This window comes from Dermacentor silvarum, chromosome 9 (assembly GCF_013339745.2).
Source record: "Dermacentor silvarum isolate Dsil-2018 chromosome 9, BIME_Dsil_1.4, whole genome shotgun sequence".
In the NCBI taxonomy this organism is placed as follows: domain Eukaryota; kingdom Metazoa; phylum Arthropoda; class Arachnida; order Ixodida; family Ixodidae; genus Dermacentor; species Dermacentor silvarum.
In genome coordinates this window covers 62,255,739-62,276,431 of record NC_051162.1, presented here as the reverse complement: position 1 = coordinate 62,276,431, position 20,693 = coordinate 62,255,739, and the positions used below count along the sequence as shown (strand labels likewise).

Sequence of the window (20,693 nt, the reverse complement as noted above, 5' to 3'; positions counted from 1 at the left end):
TGCGAGCAATATAAATGTGCATTCACGTAATATTCTGTTGCTGCAGACCCTTCGTCTGTTTGTTTTCTTAACCAAATAAAGAACACACCAGTCAGTTGCAATGTTTTCTACAACTAGTATATCTTATGAAAATAATCGAATGGTAACCCCATATAACCTCTCACTGGCAATTCTATCTATATGACAAGCGTCGTACTGAAACGTCGAGTAATCAACTGATTTCACAGGCGTCTCATCACAGCATCACTAATACACTCTATCCCGCCATGCAGCGGTCAGCTACGACTGCTCGGTGCGCATGATTCATTCTTACCAAGTGCAACCATACGATAAGAAAGCTAGCATCACGTATTTCATGTATCACTTAGCGAAAACAAATTACTGCTCTACCGCTTCTACCGTAGTGTACGCTGAAGCCTACTCTACGCTTATTATATTATCAATATTGTTGTCGCTTTGTGTTTCTCAAAAATTTGAAGAAACCTACAATTTGTGCGCTCCTAAAGATTTAGTCGTCATGGCATGCGGTCCACCGCGAACAACTGTCTCACATTCCATAATCAGCGATTACATAACGTGCATCATTGAAGTGTTTTGGCAAACAGGAAAGCAACAGCGATCGTTTTTCACAGATCAGGCAAGTATAAAAGTTAGATTCTGGGGTATAACTTTCCAAAACCACGATCCCGTTGTGCGACACACCATAGTATGAGACGCTGGAATATTTAGGCATCCTAGATTCTTTTAAGTACACCTAAATTTAGGTGCACAAGTGTTTCAGATTTTCGCACCCATTGAAATACGCCCGCCGCGGCCGAGTTAAATACGTGGTCTATAGGTGAACAACACCACTTTATTACTTCTAGGCAATCGTGGCGGGTGTACAAGTAAATAAATACACTAATAAAAGAGGCCGTTGTCTGTCGCGTTACCTTATTGTAAGACTGGAATGTGGGACTCCTTATACGAGGTATAATACGTTTTAAACCTAATCTGTTAGCGCTTAGCTACTCGGAATCTTCCACGGCGTTGTCCTAACGGGAAACAAAACCTTCAGCGAATAAAGCGAAAAGTGCATACATTTTTTTTTGGTATTACGTGTACTCCATACGCCGCATAATTCGTTTTAATAAAGAAGAAGCGCAAAAGAAGCATACAAAAACATATTTGATGATAAGGCGCTCCTGCTAACAATGCGAAGCACGTAGCGCTTTCCGCATACGTTGCCATGTTCACACTACTGTTGCACAAGCTGCTGCGGTGACGGCAGCTTGCGACGTGGGGAGGGACGCCACTAGCCTTTCAGATACAAAAGCACCAGTTTAAGAACTAATTCCTTTGTTGTTGCAGCATGTGTATGGGTAGGCAACGCATAGTTAGGACTCCCGAGAAGCAGTGTGAATACGAGGTGCGACAAAGGGAAAAGAAACGGCGATACGGCCAGCGGTGATAAGCTGCCAAATTTACGACTACTTCCATTGCTACCATTACTTTTAGGCAATAACGCATTGCATACCCCCTCAGTAGCTGTATTGGCGGCTTTGAACAGCTTCGCTGGACATCCAGTTTCGCATGGTCAGGATGGTGACTCAATGTATATTAAACAAGGATGGTAACTACTCTACTAGTTTTAGCCTCTCATCTAGGATGTTGTTTCCACTGTAGCTATTTACCGAAAAATTGGCTTAAAATTTTTGCTCACGTCAAAAGAGAAATTAAATAATAATTTGTTTCTGCGAAGCAATAACATATGGCAATATATTTACCTCGGAAGTCAGTGGCAGAAAAAATTACTTATAATTATAATTACTTATGAAGTAATTATAAAAAATTACTTATAAAAACCTAATACCGAATTGTATGCTCTTTATGTGCCATTAGTACATGTTTTTTTTTTCATTTCAACATGTTCCACTTTTACACGGGATTCCAACCAAAGGCAACAGAGGAATCGTTCACGTGTTGGTAAGCCTGCGGTTTTGTTGTTATATGAGTTATGAATAAACCAAATGAACTACATACTCTAGGTATACCAAAAGAAAGTAATAATATTGGTTGGAGGTGAAGTGAAATATCATATAAATATTTTATAAACGAATGCTGAGTACATGCCACTGGGCTAGAAACTTTCATGCTATTGTGCATACAGAAAAATAAACACTGCAGACGTGTGGGACCTCGAAGAGTCACAATCCATTTTTAGCGAACCTGTTTATTTTGAACGGATGAAACAGAAATTTCACTCGCTGGTAATTAAACTACACACTTTTACACGGCCCCTACATCACCAGTTAGTTGGGAATCTTTCCAGCATACGAAGTATTCTGGCAGTCAATAAATAAATTTTACTAAAGCAGTAATTCATCAAAATGACCCATTTTAGTCAGCGAGAACATTAGCCATAATCCCCCCACTCATTATATTCACTGCATATCGGTAATGCTTAATGTGTCAGCTTTACTGATTCGGATGCCGGCATACCTAGCTGAATGTTAACACCGTGTCTTGTCCATACAGTTTGAACTCACTCTGCACAATACTAAACTTCCTCTAGCTTTATAAGAAAAAGACGGGACGGTGGATTTTGTAGTTCGTCTTGGAGACCGAAAGAAAGTTAGTACGAACATAGTATAATGTAATAAATGCAGAGCTCATTTATTATTTGCAACGCCTCCAATGAGGCCAGGTACGTTAAAATTTTGTCACACGTTGAACTGAACGTGTCCCCCGTTTTCAGAAAACATACACCTAATGTAAAGTAGGGTTATGTCGTATTACTCTGAAGCATGGCTGTTAATGGAAGCCTGATACTATCGCATGTATCCTCAGCAAACCCACCCACTTGGCCCTTTACATAAATATCACCCATTTCGTGGCCCTTACTTTCACCAAACAAAAGCAAGGTGCCTCTCTAGGGACAAATACGGACACCAGAAAAAGAAGTAAAATGAAACTGTTGTTGATGCCTGCGCTCGCCCTGACTGGCTGTTGATCGAACTGATTTCGTGTCCCTTGATCCCTCTGATAAACCGCGACTACACCTAAACGCGCGCTTGAATTTCGTGGGGTTGGTGATCTTTCTGTTCACCCTGGAACTCCGGACCCGCACTCTACCTCCAGTCTCCAGTACGCCTGCAGAAGTGTCACCATAAGATGCTATCTCACCTCCGGCTGTCATTTGTTCCTGTGTTCCAAGGCAGTCAGACCCTGTTATTCTCAGTGGCACCGAAGACCACGACGTGGAAGACTAGCAGTCAGCCTTCGAACCAGTAAGTTCACACACCAAGTGGGATGACGCCGCTAAGCTAAACAATATTCATACAGCCATATTGCGTATTTATTGCAGACAATGCGCACGGGCGCCCCGACGAAGAAGGCGAACTGCTTCTTGCTCTCGAGCGGTCGGTTGAACTGGCCAGCATGCTGTTGCATTTTGTAAATATACATTGTAAATATTCACCAGTGCCTAATCCTTCATTAGCGTAACATTTTGGTGGAGAGTGCCGTTCCCCGTGCTCGCCACGGAGCTCCGCAGCGGCAGCACCGTCCTGCTTTGCGCCACGGCTCCCGGTGACGACACTTCGTCTGTTTCTACTCCCGTGACTCCGCAACAACGTATGTGACGGTTACCTATACCCGTGATCCTGGAATATTACCCGGCCAAGATAATGTCGACGTTGAAGACTGGCTGAGAATGTGTGGGCATGTTAGCTGTAACAACCGCTAAGACCCTAACATTAAGCTAGCGAATGTACTATTTTACTTGGGCGTTACACCTCGTGTCTGGTTCCGGACACACGAGGACGAGATCTCTAGGTGGGATGCTTTCAAGGGTAATTCAGCGACCTCTTTGGAAATCTGACAGGTCTGCAGTTGACTCCAAGAAAAGAGCTTGCTACCCGAGTACAGTCTTCTATTGAATCGTATGTCTCGTACACGCAAGACGCGTTCGCTCTTTGCCGGATACTCGACACGAAAATGGCCGACGTTGACAAAGTAGACCAGGTTATCAAATAGATCGCGGACGATGCGTTCAACTTCTTCATCTTCAACAATGTGTCCACCATCAACGTCATCGTCAAGGAATGCCGCCGCTTTGAGCTCGCCAAAAGCCGCGCGTCATTCCCCAGTTCTCCCGGCTACCTAACACGGCTGCGGCGTCGTCATGCGTCCACCTTACCGCTTCACCCCCCTTCAATGAGAACGTAACACGTATTGTTCGCCGCGAGCTCGAAGGTGCAAGTCCTGCCCCGTTCCATCCACACCCACTTGACCCCACCATTGACCAACCAGCCCCAGCGATGTCCCTCATTCAGGCAGTTGTGCGGCAAGAATTTGCCAACCTTGGTTTTCCTGCTGCCTGCTCTGTTTCCCCATCTGATGCCAGACCGGCGCCGACAGCTGCACCTCGCAGCGATCTGTATTCTTTTCCCAGATGCGTTAACCCTACAGCCTGGAGAACTCCGGACGGCATGCCAATTTGCTTCCGTTGCCTCCGAATTGGCCACGTAGGTCGCCACTGCCGCACCTACTGGGCGTCCCCGTATTCGAGCTACTTTTCTCCGTCTCCTCGCCCATATGCCGACCCTCGCCGCTACTCGCTTTGCCGTATGCCTCTTACCTCTGACGTTTCCGTCAGTCGTCCCGCTCACTCGTCAGTCGTCTCAGCCAGTCGTCAGTCTTCCCGCTCACTCGCCGTCACCTCAGCGCCGTTGGTCCCCGTCGCCCCAGCCACGCCGCAATCATTGACCCTCCCGGACGGAAAACTAGACTATGTAGCTCCTGGGGGTAGCGTCACGTTGGCCTGTCAATAAAACTCATGTCTCGGTACACAGATCCATATCGAGTGCTGCGTGCCGTGACTCCAGTTACTTATGAAATCGCCCCAGTCAGCACCAGTGCCTCATCTGCCCCGAATTTCACTGACGTTGTACAGTCTGTTTCACACTTAGGGGAAATCTCGAAGCGCATTGCATCGCGATGCGGCGAGCGCTGGAGTCGGGTGCCGGAAGCAGCTCGCGCAGGCGCACACGGTCGAGGCGCGTTACCTTGAACCGCGTCGACGGCATGCTACAGGGGCGCGCGCTGGCCGCATCGCCGGGAAGCGTGCGCCCTGTCAAGGGCAGCTCATCGTTACTGCGGGTACTGAGCCGATAATGGTAACTAAACGTTGTGCGCACATTTTTGCGTCTCCTTCTTGTCGCCGCGTATTACGGTAGCACACACAGTGAAGAAATATACCTGCACGCACTCAGTACCTCGGCCTTTCGAATAAACAAACGAAGCGTGGTGTCAAAAGGAGTGTGTAGAACACAATTTTTGCCAATGAAGGCTCAGAGGTTGGCGTCGCACAACGTTTAGCTAACATTATCGGCTCAGTGGCCGCAGTATCGATGAACTGCACTTGACAGTAGCGCGCTTCCCGACGATGCGGCCAGCACGCGCCGCCGTAGCAGTCGACGCGGTTCAAGATAACGCCCCTCCACTGTGTGCGACTGCGCGAGCTACTTCCGGCACCCGACTCCAGCGCTCGCCGCATCGCGATGCAATGGAACATGTACGACTGTGCATGTCGTACGCCCAAAACCGTATTTTACTCTCCTATTACCACCGATGTTTAGACGCACCCGGACGGTGCTTCTGCCGCCGAGGATATTGATAGAGGCATATTGCGTGTTTCTTGTGGACGATGCACGTGGGCGCCCCGACGAAGAAGACGTACTGCTCCTTGGTCTCGAGCTATCGGCTGAACTGGCGAGCGCTGCTGTCTTTTGCAAATATACATTTTAAACAGTCCCCAGCGCGTGATCCTTCATTCGCGTAACAATATCATCAATTATTTCAGCAATATGGCCCACCTATGCTTTCGTAACCATGAAGCTTGCCAACTTGTAGTCTATTAGGACAAGCTGCGCGGAAGTATTCGGCAGACCCGCTGTGCGCAAGCTCCGTCCAGAACAGTGCTTGCGTGGTCGCTCCCAGCAATTAGGTGAAAAACTTTACAGCCTGCATTGAAGATGTGGTAGACCTCTGCCGCTGGATCAAACCAGCCATGTTGGAAGCTGAAAAAATGTGGCAATTGATTAAATAAATCCAGGACGACGCCTTGCACATGGTCCTTCCTAAAACGTCACAGGCCTAGGTGGCACACGCAGCTCAGTCGCAGCGTGAGCTGGAGCAGCGACTTCATAGGAGCTCCATTTTCGGCAGCACACACTAGAGGGTGTTCGCGGCGAAGTATCCTTGCATCGTTATCACAAGAACGATGCGAACTGGCCAGCTGCGGCTTGTGCTGCATTTTGCACAGCGATCTGATGAATCTCAACGTTCCCTGGTTGCAGCCGCGCGCCTAGCTCTAAGACTCGCTTCTTCAGCAGTGGTTCGTGCTTTGCGGGGAGGCGGCATAACGTGTACCGAAGAGTAAGACCGGGTATTGATTCTACGCGGCACACTTGTCACATCCTTTGACACTTGGTACGATATATTGCCGTTGAAGAAGATGATTATGATGTTTTATTGGCATCCGCTTTGAAACGGGCGGTGAAAAATAGTCACCTAGCCTCCTTTAGTTTCAACCAGGTCCAGCTACATGCAACTGCTACATGTCGGGTCACCTGGTGGAATACAACGCAACTACCATGCAACGTTTGCACGTAACGACTATACGCGGTGTCTCTGTCACATCGCGTAACAAGTGGCACGAAATTATGTTAATGATGATGATTTATTGGCATCCCCTTTTGAACGAGCGTTTCGAATACGATGCCCCAAACGGGGCGCTTCAAAGCCTGCTTCATTTAATCAGGTACGCTATACATGTTTTCCGTTCTAGAAGTTTTGTATGCACCTCCGTAATCTTCTTTTTCGTCCTCAAACCTTCTCTGTCTACCTTGTACCACTGCTTATGCAACTGCTACATGACGTGTCACCTGGTATAATGACATGCAACTGCAGTGTAAAGTGCGCACGTATCGAAGCTAGGTGGTAGGCATCTCATATCGCTTGAATAAAATTAGAACTGCACAAGTGGGAGGATGAACACTATGTAATAGGGTAACTAAAGAATTGATTCAAACCAGGGAGACGCTTGGACGATATGTTTGTACTAACTCATAGCATAGAGATTGGCAGTAGCTAAGAATACACCTTTGTTGTTATCATTTATAGACATTAGAGGAGCCTATGACAACGTAGACGGGGAATTGTTATGGGATATTATTAAGCACGAAGGCATATATGAAAATTTCCTGGAGCCGCTGAGGCAGATATATAAAGGCAACCGAGCACAATTTGTATGGGAAGTTCGAAAAGGTAATGAAATGGGGCTAATTCACCAAGAACTGGAGCAAGATCTCCTCTCACCCCATTGGTGTTCACGCTTTTTGTTAAGGACATAGAAAAAACGGCTAGAAAACAGCGAATCAGGGTTTGATTTATCCTACACGCGCGATGGAGAAATGGTGCATCCGAAGGTCCCATGACTGACGTATGCAGATGACAAAGAGCTACTAGCGGACAAGATATTTGCAGACACTTGCGAATATCTGTGGCACTGCAGCGACACATCTAGGCCTTAAATATAGCAGAGCAATCAGGAATTAGAATTTTTATTGAAGAGACGAGAATTAACGTGCTGTCAATTCAACAGCTAGCCATACCCATAGTCAAGCAATATAAATACTTTAGCGTCTACATAAACGAAAGAAGTACTTAATCAAGCACCCACCAATACAATCTGAAAGCAAATGGTAAGGGATTTGCGGCAGTAATGAAAGATACAGCACTCTGGGGCCACAATAAGTATTAGGTGGTACGTGGAATCTGGAAAGGAGTGATGGTGCCAGCATTACCGTTCGAAAATGGTATTCTATACTCAAATTCCGATATCTTGTCGCGGTGGGCCGGTTGGCTTTGGGAGCCCACGGTAAAACTACAAATGAGGCAGTGCAGGGAGACATGAGTTGGGCCTCGTTTAAAATCGGAGAAGCGCAGAGTAAGATTACCTTTGAAGAAAGTAATTTCAAAGATGGAAAAGTGTTTGCGCTATCAATGTCATCGGGCAACAAAATCTCAGCTTGTAGCTCTTGACCTACAATGTCAAGCTAGATTTTTTTTTTCTTGTGCTGTGTCCTGCGAACATTTATGCCTTAGAGCTCTGGGGCGTTGCTGTTATGGAGTTCTTATATTCGTACGTAATGTACAAGCCCCCCATCTGCATGTCACGTATCATCGATTAAATTTAATTACTTGACCTGCCCCTTTTTACCTCTATTAGTCTTCCTTAAAAGCTTATCTTTCCTGTGCGTGCCTTAGGAGTCGTCGTTTTCAAGAGATATTTTAATACGTCTTAGCATGGAGGCTTTTACAAAACTTGTTGCTGTTCGTTGTGATATTGGAAATATATGCTATAACTAGCCTGTTTCCGACAGGCTTATCAAACAGATTTATTGTTGCTACTGAGATGCAGGTAACATTAGGTTTGTTTGAAACGAATATATCCAGGAACCTTTCGCTTCAAATAGTTTCTGCTTCAGCATTGCTTTGTGCACAAGCAATACTTTAATAATTGTTTGCCCGCTCCTGTCCTCTTGCTCACTGACTGATTTTCTTACAACATGCAATAATTGATAAGTAAATGCGATGAGGGAGGGCATGCTTTCTGACAGTTTTTAGAAAATGTAACGTTATGTCTGGTATCAGCTTCAACATTCTGTATTGCTGAGCACTAAGTAATGCAATAGCCACTTGTGAATTTGCCTTGGGGATCGGTAATTCGAGCACTCGTGCGTTATCGTAGGCGCGGGTACATATAGTGTACAATCTTACTAAAGCCGCACATATGTGAAAAAGTTTAAGAGGAAAGAATATGATGCTTTTATTCACTTCAGAAATTTGTATTTATTATAAATCCGTCTAGTAATGAACACGCACCCACACTGTTTAAATATTAAATTTTTAGCTTTAAGTTTTCTGATGTACACATTACACAACCGAAGAGCTTTTGTTATTCCAGCGAGTTTGTTTGAATTCATACGATGCAATAGCAATCGAACTTTCTTGAATACCATTCCCACTCTTCCTGCTAATTGAAAAATAGTCATACCTTTAGTCTAAAGCTTGGTTTTTATGATAACGCAGATGCCGTGTTTCGGGGACACCCTTTACATGGTAGGAGCATCTACCTCGCTAGTTGATCCAGCGAAAGTGAAGTGCATCAGATCAACATTTGCAGGCCTCCTTACAGACGGATGTCGTCGCCACGTTGATTTCAAAGAGGTAACCAAAGTAGCTTCATCGTCAAATGTAGTGTAAATAAAAACTTACATGAACGCTTTCATTTCAGTTTTAAGCTTTCAAATACGCACCTTCATGTACTGCAGAAGCGTTATCTCTAATCTGAAGAAAGCACGCAGAAAAGCAATATCGTCTGGCGGTCGCGACTGTTGTAGGGGCTTGTACCAAGAAATATTGCCAATCTGCCTTATACGATATGACTATAGCACAATCTCACGTTGTTGTGATAGCGGCCTTTGTACATGAAGTGTTAAATGTATTCTTACCTATGTCCATGTTTGAAAAACATTCAATTTAGTGGCCGCTGACGACGCTTGCAGTACCATCTCTTCGATGGTTACTTGGCATCCTGTGAAAACTCAATAAGAGCGTGCCATGTATGGTATAGTACAGCAGGATAGTATATCACTATGCTATAGTGATATACTACATGATATGCTATATGACGTAGGTCACTACGTCATCGCTTTAGCGCCGACATAGTGACCTACGTCATTGCTAAATTGATGGCCGATAACCGCCGTTCACGCAGGACGCAAGTCATGCACGTCGCACGGCTGAAGCCATACCATCATCGCGAACTCTGACTCGCTTGGTGAGCTTCGTCGAACCCGGAGGAAAATGTGACGCGGCACCGGAAGAGAAGGAAAAGTAGAAGAGGCGTGAGGTTTTTGGTGGATTGGCTGTTTCGGACCGTCCCATGACTTCTCTACCCCTTTCAATGTAAATAAATCTATTCTACATCCGTAACAGTATATTGGCCACAAACACCTTTCAGGAGAAGATTTAATGACCACAGGTCACACACAAAGTCTCTCTTGAACCTTCCCGTATCCAAATATGTTGATGTTCCCGGTCACTCTTTCAGTGACTTAAAAGCGAAAATATTCGGATCAGGCTTTCGCTCACAGCATGACCGGGAAATTCGCGAGTCCTACTTTATTTATAAGTTTATTATCGCAGACTCCGGGCATTAATAAAAGCACCAGGAAACTCACGTGCGTGCCTTCTAATTAGTACAATACAGACGGTTTCATTCTCGCTATAACAGCAGCGAGCGTGCCGCCCCCAAGAAACTTCCGGTAACGTGCCTTATCAGTCTGCCATGTTTTAACGCATGGTTGCTTCTTTGCCAGTAACATTTAGCAGATACGTCAGTGGGCAAAACCGGAAGCCGTGCAGGGCCTATGTTTGTAATCAGTGAAAAGGTCTATATATAGTTATAACCGAAAGGAAATTCCTTGTAATCCAACTACGACTGTCTCTTCGTGCTGACATGTCCGCATATGCTCTATCTTTCTTACTCTGGAGCCGCTATTCTGTTGCGTGCCCCCTTCGCACGGCATGTGTGTGGTAGAGTGTCTTCTTAAACGATGACGGTCTCTCGAGACAGGAGAAGGCGCTGTCTTAGGGGCGGCTCATCAGAACCACTCGCATGTTTTTTCCCCTTTTGCCACCGCAAAAAAATTACTGTTTTATTTCACAAAAATAATATGAGGTTTTACGTGCCAAAACCACGATCTGATTATGAGGCACTGCCGTTAGTGGGGGAATCCGGAAATCTGGACCACCTGGTACTCTTTAATGTGCACCTCAATCAAAGTACACGGGTGTTTTCGCATTTCGCCCCCATCTAAATGCAGCCGCCGTGGCCGCGATTCGATACCGCGACCCCGTGCTCAGCAGCCCTACACTATAGTCACTGAGCAGCCACGGCGGGTTTTTGTTCCACGCCGAGGACAACACTTCGTGGTCCGTGACTCATCGCAGCTATTTATGTGTTCGTCCCGCGTTTCGAAATAAAGAAAAATACTTGTTTTTGTGTTGCTCATCTTTCAATTTTTTTCTTTATATATATATTGACACCTGAACATTATCTATCACTGGTGACCGCTATTCACCGGCGAACAAATGTTCAACGTCAGCGCTCGGCGCAGGACGCGCCTGCAGGTATCAGAAGTTTCTCGAACGTTCTCGATGCTTATATCAGTTGTCTGTTGTCACCGACGCTTATGTAATGTGAATGTATGAGCGACGAGAATTGTCTAGTACTTTCTGGAAGACACGCGGGCACTAGGGATTACTCTGGAACCTTCGATGACTCATGTATAAAAGCTGACGCGTTTCGCTGCTGATCAGATTTCGACGATCGCCGACAGTGTTCGCCGCTATCGCTGTGCTTCGAGTGCACCTTGCTTGTGTGGGCACAGGTTCGCCCAATAAAAGGTTCGTTTCGTCATTCACAGTTTTGCGAATGTGTTCTTCACCGTCCCTACTACGTGACATTTGGTGCAGGTGCTAGCATAGAGAAAGGAATTAAACAAGAGCGGACACTCCCATAGAGCCCAGCGGCCGAATTGACTGCAGCGCGCCAAGCGGTCGTTATCAATACCTGAACCACACGTCCCGTTTCGGTTTTGGACGCGCGCGTTACGCCGGCTGCGCCCATCGGCTTTTATTTTATTGTTCAACCGCGCGTGGTCTTGCTGCGGAATCGCTTTATTATTTGGTAAAAATGATCGCGAACGATCTTTACAAGCGCCATCGAATCTGTCCCACGTGCAATTTCACGATGTAGACGCAAGACGCCTCGTGAAATGAGGAAATGATTATTTTGGCCAATATAAATGCTCATTCCGGGCTTTTTGTGTGGTCATCCAACGTTGTGGCCCCAGGTAAGCAGCACCTGCACGATGCTCCACCAGACGGCATCAGCTGAAAAAAAGTTAATTACAAGCATTTGTCATTTTGGTATTTAAACATAGGAATACTGCTTGTAGAGGCGAAACGTGCGAAAGCGGTGAATGGGCGGCATTACAAACAAAAGCAATTCGCTTTCTCGCCTCGCAACGTTTCTGTATAAACAAGTTTCTGTTTGTAAATGTGTGCTCATTCGTGCTTAAGCAACTTCTTCACGTGCAACACATGCACGCTACGTCTACGGATATTTCAAATTAATAAGCCAGCAGAGCGAATGGTGATCGCTAAAAACGGTGAAAGACCTACCTTACAGATACGGACGAAATTTCACAACTGCCCATACCATTGCGAGGTGTTATTTTTCAGTGGTGGAGTATAGTTTCAGTGGTGGAAAGCCTCCACTCGGGACAGTGTCCTAGTGGCGTAAGCGATCACCTTTTCGCTGTCGTCCTAACAGTGTACGAGCACCGCCCCTGGACAAACATTCCTAGCGTCTGTATGCAATATCGTCGGGGCGTCTTCATCAAAGTATGCTAGCACGGGAGGCACTTGCATGCGTTTCCAGAGCTCCTGAAATGCGCGCTGCTGGTGTTCGCCCCAAGTGAAAGGAATATCTTCTCAAGTAAGCTGTGTTGACGGCCATGCGATGTGCGAGAAATTCGAAATAAATCACCGGTAATATGCACAGAGTCCCGGAAAACGTCGTACCGCCTTTTTGTGCAATGGGGTGGGGAACTTAGTGACGGAAGCAATTTTATCCGGATCAGGTCGGACTCCTCGGTTACTGACATGACCGAGGAACTGGAGCTCTTGAAAATCAAAATGGCACTTTTCAGGCTTCAACGTGAGACCGGCAGAGCGTATAGCTTCAAAAACAGTTTTCATCCTTCGTAAGTGTTCGTCGAATGTTGCGGAAAAGACAATAACGTCATCCAGGTACACCAGGCATGTTTGCCATTTGGGTCCAGAGAACGCAGTCCCCATTAGATGCTGAAATGTTCCTGGCGCTGAACACAAACCGAACGGAAGTACCTGAAATTCATCAAGTCCGTCAGGCGTCACAAAGGTGGTTTTCTCATGGTTTCTCTGAACCACTTCGATACGTGGCTGTGGATAAACATCCTTCTTTGTGATCTGATTGAGCTTCCGATAGTCGATGCATAAGCGGCGTCCTTCTTTTTCACTAAATCAACAGGTGACGCCCAAGGACTATTAGATGGTCGAATAACGCCATCTTCCAGCATCGTCTTCACTTGTCTTTGGATTGCCTCGCGTTCCTTTGGGAACACACGATAAGGGTGTTGTCGAATGGGTCGGGCGTGGACATCAGTAATGATGCCGTGTTTGGTAAGTGATGTTTGACCAACTCTTGACGTAGATGAGAAACAACCCAGGTACTGACTGATGAGCTCAAGAAGACGGTCTTGCTCAACGGCCGTTAACGTCGGACTAACGTCTACAGTAGAGATGGGTCGCTCAGGAGTGAGCCGGATCTTGTGAGCGGCTCTTTTTAAAGAGCGAGTGAGCGGTGGTTCAATAAACATGAGCGGTGGTTCTTTTGGAGAAAGGGAGCCGGTTCTCTCGCGTTCAGAAAGCCGTGCCGATGCGTTCCGTCAGAGCCGTGTCTTCTGCTGGGCGCGACTTCCGCGCCATCTATTAGCGGTACGACAAAGCAACTGCCCTCCCACCCTTCCTCGCAAGACTCGCCTTCACCCCCTCGCCTTCGGCTGAAGAATGAAAGAACCGCCGCTCACTTACTGAACCACCGGTCACTCGCTCTTCAAAAGAGCGGCTCAAAAAATCCGGCTCGCTCCTGAGCGCTCACCGCTCTTTTCGCCACGGCTCACTCGCTCTTCAAGAGATCCGGCTCGCTCCTGAGCGCTCAGGAGCGCGCCGCTCTTTTGAAGAGCGAGGGAGCTGTGGTTCAGTAAGTGAGCGGCGGTTCTTTCGGAGAGAGGAAGCCGGCTGGGCTCTCTCTCGTTCAGTGAGCGTGAGGAACCGTTCCTAGAAAGCGCTCAGGAACGAGCCCGATCTTTTGAGCCGTTCTTTTGAAGAGTGATTGAGTAAGTGAGCGGCGTTTCTTTCGGAGTTAGGAAGCCGGTTCGCTCTCCTTGAATGAGCCGTGCTGAACCGTTCCGTCAGAGCTGGGTCTTCTGCTGGGTTTCGATTTCTGACCGACGAATGGTGGCCGGTGTGGGCAGGCTCGCGCTACTGGTACTCGCTCGCAGTGCGTGGTGTGAGCCGCACTCCCTTTGGTTTTTTGTGCGTCCTATGGTGTGGCACCCTATGCTACCGAGGGGAGAAGTTAAGAAGTCTTAATTGGCAAAGGATGGTACCGTTCTTTTCCTGCTGCTGTTCGAACGATGTCTCACGACTCTCACCGATCGCACATCGTGCGCTGGACCAATAAGAAGTCGAAGATGGTCTTCCGTGTCTTTAAAGACAACAAGTGAACGTACAGTTTGCGTCCTGGTCTTCATTTGTGCTAATTAGTGTAGCCATGAAAATGTCGCCTATGACATCCACTTCAGTGCATTTTCTGAGCGTGTATCATTAGCACGTCATTAAAACGAGGGCAATGATCTCTTGTGTTCTAATAGAGCTTCATTTCTTCTTTTTTTGTTTTTTTGTCCTGGCGTATGATGGCATGATCGCCAGTATCGCGCGTGCACTCAAGAGAAAAAAAAAACGAAAGGTATGTGCGGCAGTTTTGTGGATCTTTCGTATGATTTTTGTATATTACTTCAAGAAATGATTTCTACATTCATTTTGCATGGCATTACAGCTTCCTCATATTATAGTGAACGTACGTATGTGAATAAATGAATAAAGTTGAAACATAATGTACAATCATTGTGTGTTTTTATTTTGACAAAAGTTGATTTTAAAGTACCACAAAACAGACAAGCTTCTGTAATGACGATGAAGTTACATATTTCTTTCTTAAAAAAAGTACGTCGCATTCTGCCTGTCACAGTATCGTAAGCATTTTATCCCCAATATCAGAAAAGAAATTTTCATTACAACTAAAAATTCACGCACTTAATATATGTAAAATATTCTCTAAGCATAGTGAAAATACGAATAACACGGTTATTAAATTATGCATATATAGTTTTTTTTAAAGCCAGATAACTATAGAATATGCATAACACATGTTACACGTTTAAGTGAACCGGTGAGCCATTCAAATGAACCGGTTCATTTCAGTGAGCTGAGCCGTTCCGAGCCACTCACTGAAGTGAGCCGTTTTGCCCATCTCTAGTCTACAGTAGGCGCAGCTGTGGAGATTGTAGAGGCCGCCTCCTGCGCTAAGTGGCAGCCTTCTATTTGTGTTACTTCGCCGAAACAAACGACAGCAGTGCCTCTAACGATGTGACACTCCTTACTAAAATTCGTCAGCAAGAGTTCGGCGCTTGCGTCGATTACATTGATAAGGGCTCTGGCAATGTAGATGACGCAATGAAGTGCTAGCGCAATAATGTTTTCAGCGACTCCATTGCCATTCTGCAGGCTGTCACAGTGCACAGATACAAGAGAGCAACTCCGCGGCAAAAGTATGAGGTCGTTCGTAGCAATACGTAAGCGTGGTTGTGAGTGCTCCTCATGGGTGACGTTATCCGAGTTCGTGGCAAACGTGACGCTCCTGTCGCGGATAATAATCATGACGCCGTGCTGACGCAGGAACTTCAATTCGCATTATAACTTCCTTACAACACTCAGAAAGAATGACGAGGGAAGTGGCCAAGGATGAACCGGCGATTAAGGGTCGGGCCGTGCATTTCCCGACAGGTGTCATCAACTGATCTCCGGCGGTTCTTATGTTGGGCCCGTGCCATGGCGTCTACACCTTCCTTAGCTTGTCGGTGAACTGTAAGCTTGTGATTGAAAAATGGGAGCCAGTGTCAACAAGAGCGGCTACTTGGTGGCCGTCAATGCGAACGATGAGATCTGCGCTGACGACCTCGGTTACGTCTTTCGTAGTTGTATCCGTCGTATTCGTCGCAGCACTCGCCATCTTCTTCGTCTTCGCGATCTTTACATCGTCGTTCGTCGATAATGGGGGATCTTGAGAACTTCGAGTACTGGCCACTTCACCCCCGGAGGTCGCTGCATCTAGTTTCCCCGTAACGGCCTAGGAGACCTGCCCCTGTTGACGTCGGCAAAACTGCGACGAGTCGGTTAATTGTTGCGTGCAGAAGCTGGAGAAGGAGAACGTCATCAAGGAGTTGTATTTTGCGGCTGAATGTTCACAGGAGCGTCGTTTTAGGCGCGTCGATCGTCATATGGAGAATAGGCGTAGTTGGCAGAAAATCTTGAGTACTGAGCGGCACGATAGTTGTTCCATTTGTGGCAAACTCGATAGACTTGTCCAGCTTCGCCACAATGGTAGCACACTGGTCAATGGTCAACGGTGCGCCACAAATCAGTTTTCCGACGCTGATGGTTCGGCGGCAACTCTCCATGGAGCCAAGGAGTTGCACGCTTATGGCGATGATACGGCATTGTTTGTGCTGGTGTGGCCGGCGGGACCGGTAGAGTCGACAGGGGAATGATATCGACTCTGTAGCGTAGGAGACGTTCTAGTTGTGGGTGTCAACGGCTTCGAAGTTGCCTTGATTGGACGGCGAATAGCCTCCGCATAAGTAACGTGCCGCGTTGCGTTACCACAGTCTGGCGATGAAAAAGTTTGCCGGACTACTTCCCGGACCACATCAGCTACAAACGATACCGCTGGCGCCGGTTCCGTAGGTGCAATAACAATTCCGAGCTGCCGAAGCTCTTCTCGCATAACCTCTTGGATAATTTCACGCTGATGCTTGTCGTTACTCGCAGCCACTGCGGAAGTGTTCGCCGCCGAGTTACTTATGTCATGCTGGCGGTATTGTTGCTGTATACGGCCCGTTCAATGGCTGTAGCCTCTTTTGTGAACTCCACCACTCTAGTCGGTGGATTTCTCACAAGGCCGGCAAACAGTTGCTCTTTCACTCCCCACATGAGATACCGCAGCTTCCTTTCCTCTGGCATGTCGGGGTCTGCCCTATGGAAAAGACGGGCCATGTCTTCTGAGAACATAGCAACGCTCTCATTGGGTTTTTGATACCTACAGAAATATACCTTCATACAGAAATAAACACTCGAGAGTTTGTCCTCCGAGCTGGTCTTACGGTTGTATTTGGGGACGCGCTCAAACTGGTCTAGCCAATCTTGGGCGTCTTCAAAGGGATCACCATGAAAGCTCTCCGGAACCATAGAATTCTGCAGTGTTACTTACGATGGAGCCGCGGTGGCCATGGTAGTGGCAGGAGGCAAACGATTTCTCGAGGTTTTTTGCAGGGTACTAGACTCGAGCGCAAATCCTAGCAGGCGGCGACTAAACCGTAGGACCGGTGTTTCGGTGCGCGATGGCGATTCCGGTCTCGATCATCGGCTCCGCGAAGCGGTGCCAAGTATGAAGGATGAAATATACCCCGCACCTCCACCAGTCTAACGGCGTGGGATCGACGATAACGCCGAGCAGCACCAACAAGTTCACCTTGTCAATCGTCAAGAATACCAACAAAATCTTCTTCGTCTCCACATTCAACCTAAAAACCCGCGCCACTTCAACCTCATCCCCAATGGCACATACCCGCGGCAATATAGTTGTTCCAATATACACTGTGAAAGTATTAAAAACTTCATTATTATTTGTTAATGTTATTGTTATTGGAAACGCCTTTGAAAGTATTACTCACATTTTTCGCAGTCTTTTGCAGCTTTAAAAAGACGATTGTTTTTATCTAAAAACGGTTTAGTAGTATCGGTAAACCATTGTGCTATCTTTAACGTTTAAGGTTGGTTATGTTCATACGCATTGGCGACTTCATTCGGTATGGCAATAGACCATATTTTTTTCTTTTATAGAGGATGCGGAAGGTGAACATATATAAACAACTCGAAATGCTGTCATGTTTTCTTTAATAACGTCGTAATGAGCCCTGTTGTAAAGAGTTTCTATACTTTTTTCTTAGCTAAAGCACAGTAGGTTTCACTAGCATATACTGTGTGTAATATAAGCTCTCATGGCCACTCGCCCCAGTGTTAAGTCGAACAGTGAGATGTCATCCAGGCAAGAAGACTTCTCTTAGGAAAAGGCATGAAGTATGCTTTGCTCGTGAATACATAGGCCACAAACCCGAAAATGATTTTCCTATTATGACCGAGACCAAACTGTAACCTATAATGTATGCGCATGCTGCAATTACTGTGCAATGCTCATCAATCCTGTGTTTCAGTTTCTGTCCAAATTTCTTTTTGGGAAAGTGAAATTTTTACGTTGAAGTGAAATGCAGATACTGCTCGTTGAAACTGCACAAAACTTTCAATACAAGCAATTTGTGATATTTCACAAAATTTGTGCACTTTAAAACTGTACAATAAGACGATACAAAGCGCCTAAGCAGGTCTCTTACTGTCACTTTCAGATACAGCGAGGGTCGCACAGGTACGTATGCCTGAATAGCGTCATCATTAAAGTGGTGACCTACTGGAATGACGCAAAACGATGAAAATTATTGCTTATGTTTACCATTCTCTCACACATTTGTAGCATAACTACAGAGGAAGATGCAAACTGTTGTCTAGCTTACCCTTCTTTATCATATAATCTAAAAGGAAGAATGGCATAGTGCAACTCATTTGAAGCATGATTCTTAATATAGTACACGTTTTTCTGTCGCCAGAAGCAGTAAGAAATTTCAATGGCAATGCTCTCTACATTCTCTAGCAGTTGTGCTCTGTCAAACAAAAAAGTCGCAGTTTCGCCCGAAAGGCGAAGCACCAATTCGGATAGAAAATTAGTAGAGAGCTATAGGGAGCGGCTGCATAAACTTGTGCACATTCGCTTATTATTGAATTAACAAGCATGGTGTGAGCGCTCACAAGCAAACATGAATAGATCACACTCGATGACCGCAGACAACCACTATCAAAACGCTGGCTCGAGCAAGTCCGGGCGCAGCAGCGAGCGAGGGTTCGTGCGGTCTATCGCTTCAACGGAAACTGAGCGGCGAAAGCACAGCGCATCTAACGGTCAAAGCCATTCGGAGATCGCTTTCAAGATATGGTGCGCGCGACAGCCCGAAGCCACGCAAAGTACAAATACGGAGTTGCTGGCAGGGTAGAAGCAACACCCCCTGCCTCCCACGCTGCCTTCCTGCTTTCTTCAGTTCGCGTGGAGTCACCGGTTCACCTGGCGCCCGGTCGCAAGATAGTCATTTCGTGCCACAGCTAAACGTCGCCTCCCCTCTCTCCCTCCCGTCCCACCACGACCTTTCACACGACAGAAGACATCGCGTTTGCTCTCCGCCGTTCGTTTGCTCTCCCTGAAAGTGCGCGTCCCTCGCGCGCGTTCACTCACACATAGTGCATACGGCGCGCGGCGGCGATTTTATCGCCCCTCTCCGCCGTGCGTTCTGTCTCCGTTAAAGCGCGCGCCCCTCGTGGCTTTTACTCGCACGTACAGCATACGGAGCGCGGCGACGATTTTATCGCCCTTGGACTTTATATGAAACCTCACATCGACGGCGACGCAAACGGCAGAAATCCGCTTGGGGTGTCGATATAATTTTTAAAATTGTAGGCCATTCATTGTTTGGTGAAAATTAGCGACATTTCCGCGATTACAAATTTCTCTTGTGAGGGCCGGGTGTGTAACTGATGACATTATTTGCACGTTATCATGGTTATTGTGACGATTATGGTATTCACATGCAACATGCCTGCACAATCTGTCAATCGTTACATCTTATAGAACCAACGACCAGACGCACATAGTCGCAACCGCGCTGTCAACCACTTTGTTGAATGTCAGCAGGACGCAGTTTGTCTTGCTGTAATTCTTGTACCGAAGTTTAAACTCCACAGCAATCCAAAGAGTCGCTATTATCTTGGCTGACATCGCTGCACCGTTTTGCCTTGAAGCGGCCACACTTGCCTCACAGGTGTCTGTTCTGACTGGGGCGTATGTCTTTAGCATATTTAAGGTGTAACCTTTGTGTAATCTTGACGCATTCACTCTAAAACATGGTCTAAGATTCGGTGCATACCAATATCACATACGAGGGACGATGTTTTCGGTGCGGGCTCAAACTTAGTGGCCAATACCCACTAAACCAAGTTGTTAACATTATGAACCAGCAGACAGCGGAAAGTGGTCTGTTAGACCACATATCTTGTGGCCGATATTGTCCGCAAGATAGCAGGACAACCGTGGCGCAGCCTGCTAAAGCATCCTGCTGCTGTCCATTGGGAACCCTTGTGACGTGGATTCGGTACCGCTTAGCGTCGTATAAATTCAAGGGGTCTTTTTTGTCATTGTACGAGGGCGATTCAGAAAGTGCAAGCCCGCTACTTTGCCAATATTTAAGCAAACGTTTTGAACTCCTTGTCATTAATGCACTGATGTTTAAGCTATAGAATGTCACTTGCGTAACCTTCCTATCTCTTCTCGTTCCAGAGTAATCGAGCAAACCATCGCATCCATCGGTGGTGTCCGGTTGAAACAGCGGGATGCAATTGAATTTATGACTGCGGAGGGTTGTGGCTTGTGTAGAGATTTAATGCGGCTGGATTTTGGTCTTTCACAGTCCTTGTCCACATCCGTACAGTGCTGATGTCAACATGGGCATCCTCTAAACTGCAGTCAGACGGCTATG

General features: G+C 46.6%; 1 protein-coding gene across 1 annotated transcript in view; it reads left to right on the top strand.

Annotated features, from left to right (window-relative positions):
- LOC119465276 (uncharacterized) overlaps positions 1–10,035 on the top strand; it is a 52,823-nt gene extending 42,788 nt beyond the window's left edge. Inside the window, exons 3-5 of the mRNA XM_037726073.1 lie at positions 1,940–1,965; positions 9,139–9,276; positions 9,827–10,035. Coding sequence (XP_037582001.1) covers positions 1,940–1,965; positions 9,139–9,276; positions 9,827–9,949 — 287 coding nt within the window. The 3' untranslated portion in view covers positions 9,950–10,035. The remainder of the gene's footprint in view (positions 1–1,939; positions 1,966–9,138; positions 9,277–9,826) is intronic.
- The last annotated feature ends 10,658 nt before the right edge of the window (positions 10,036–20,693 follow it).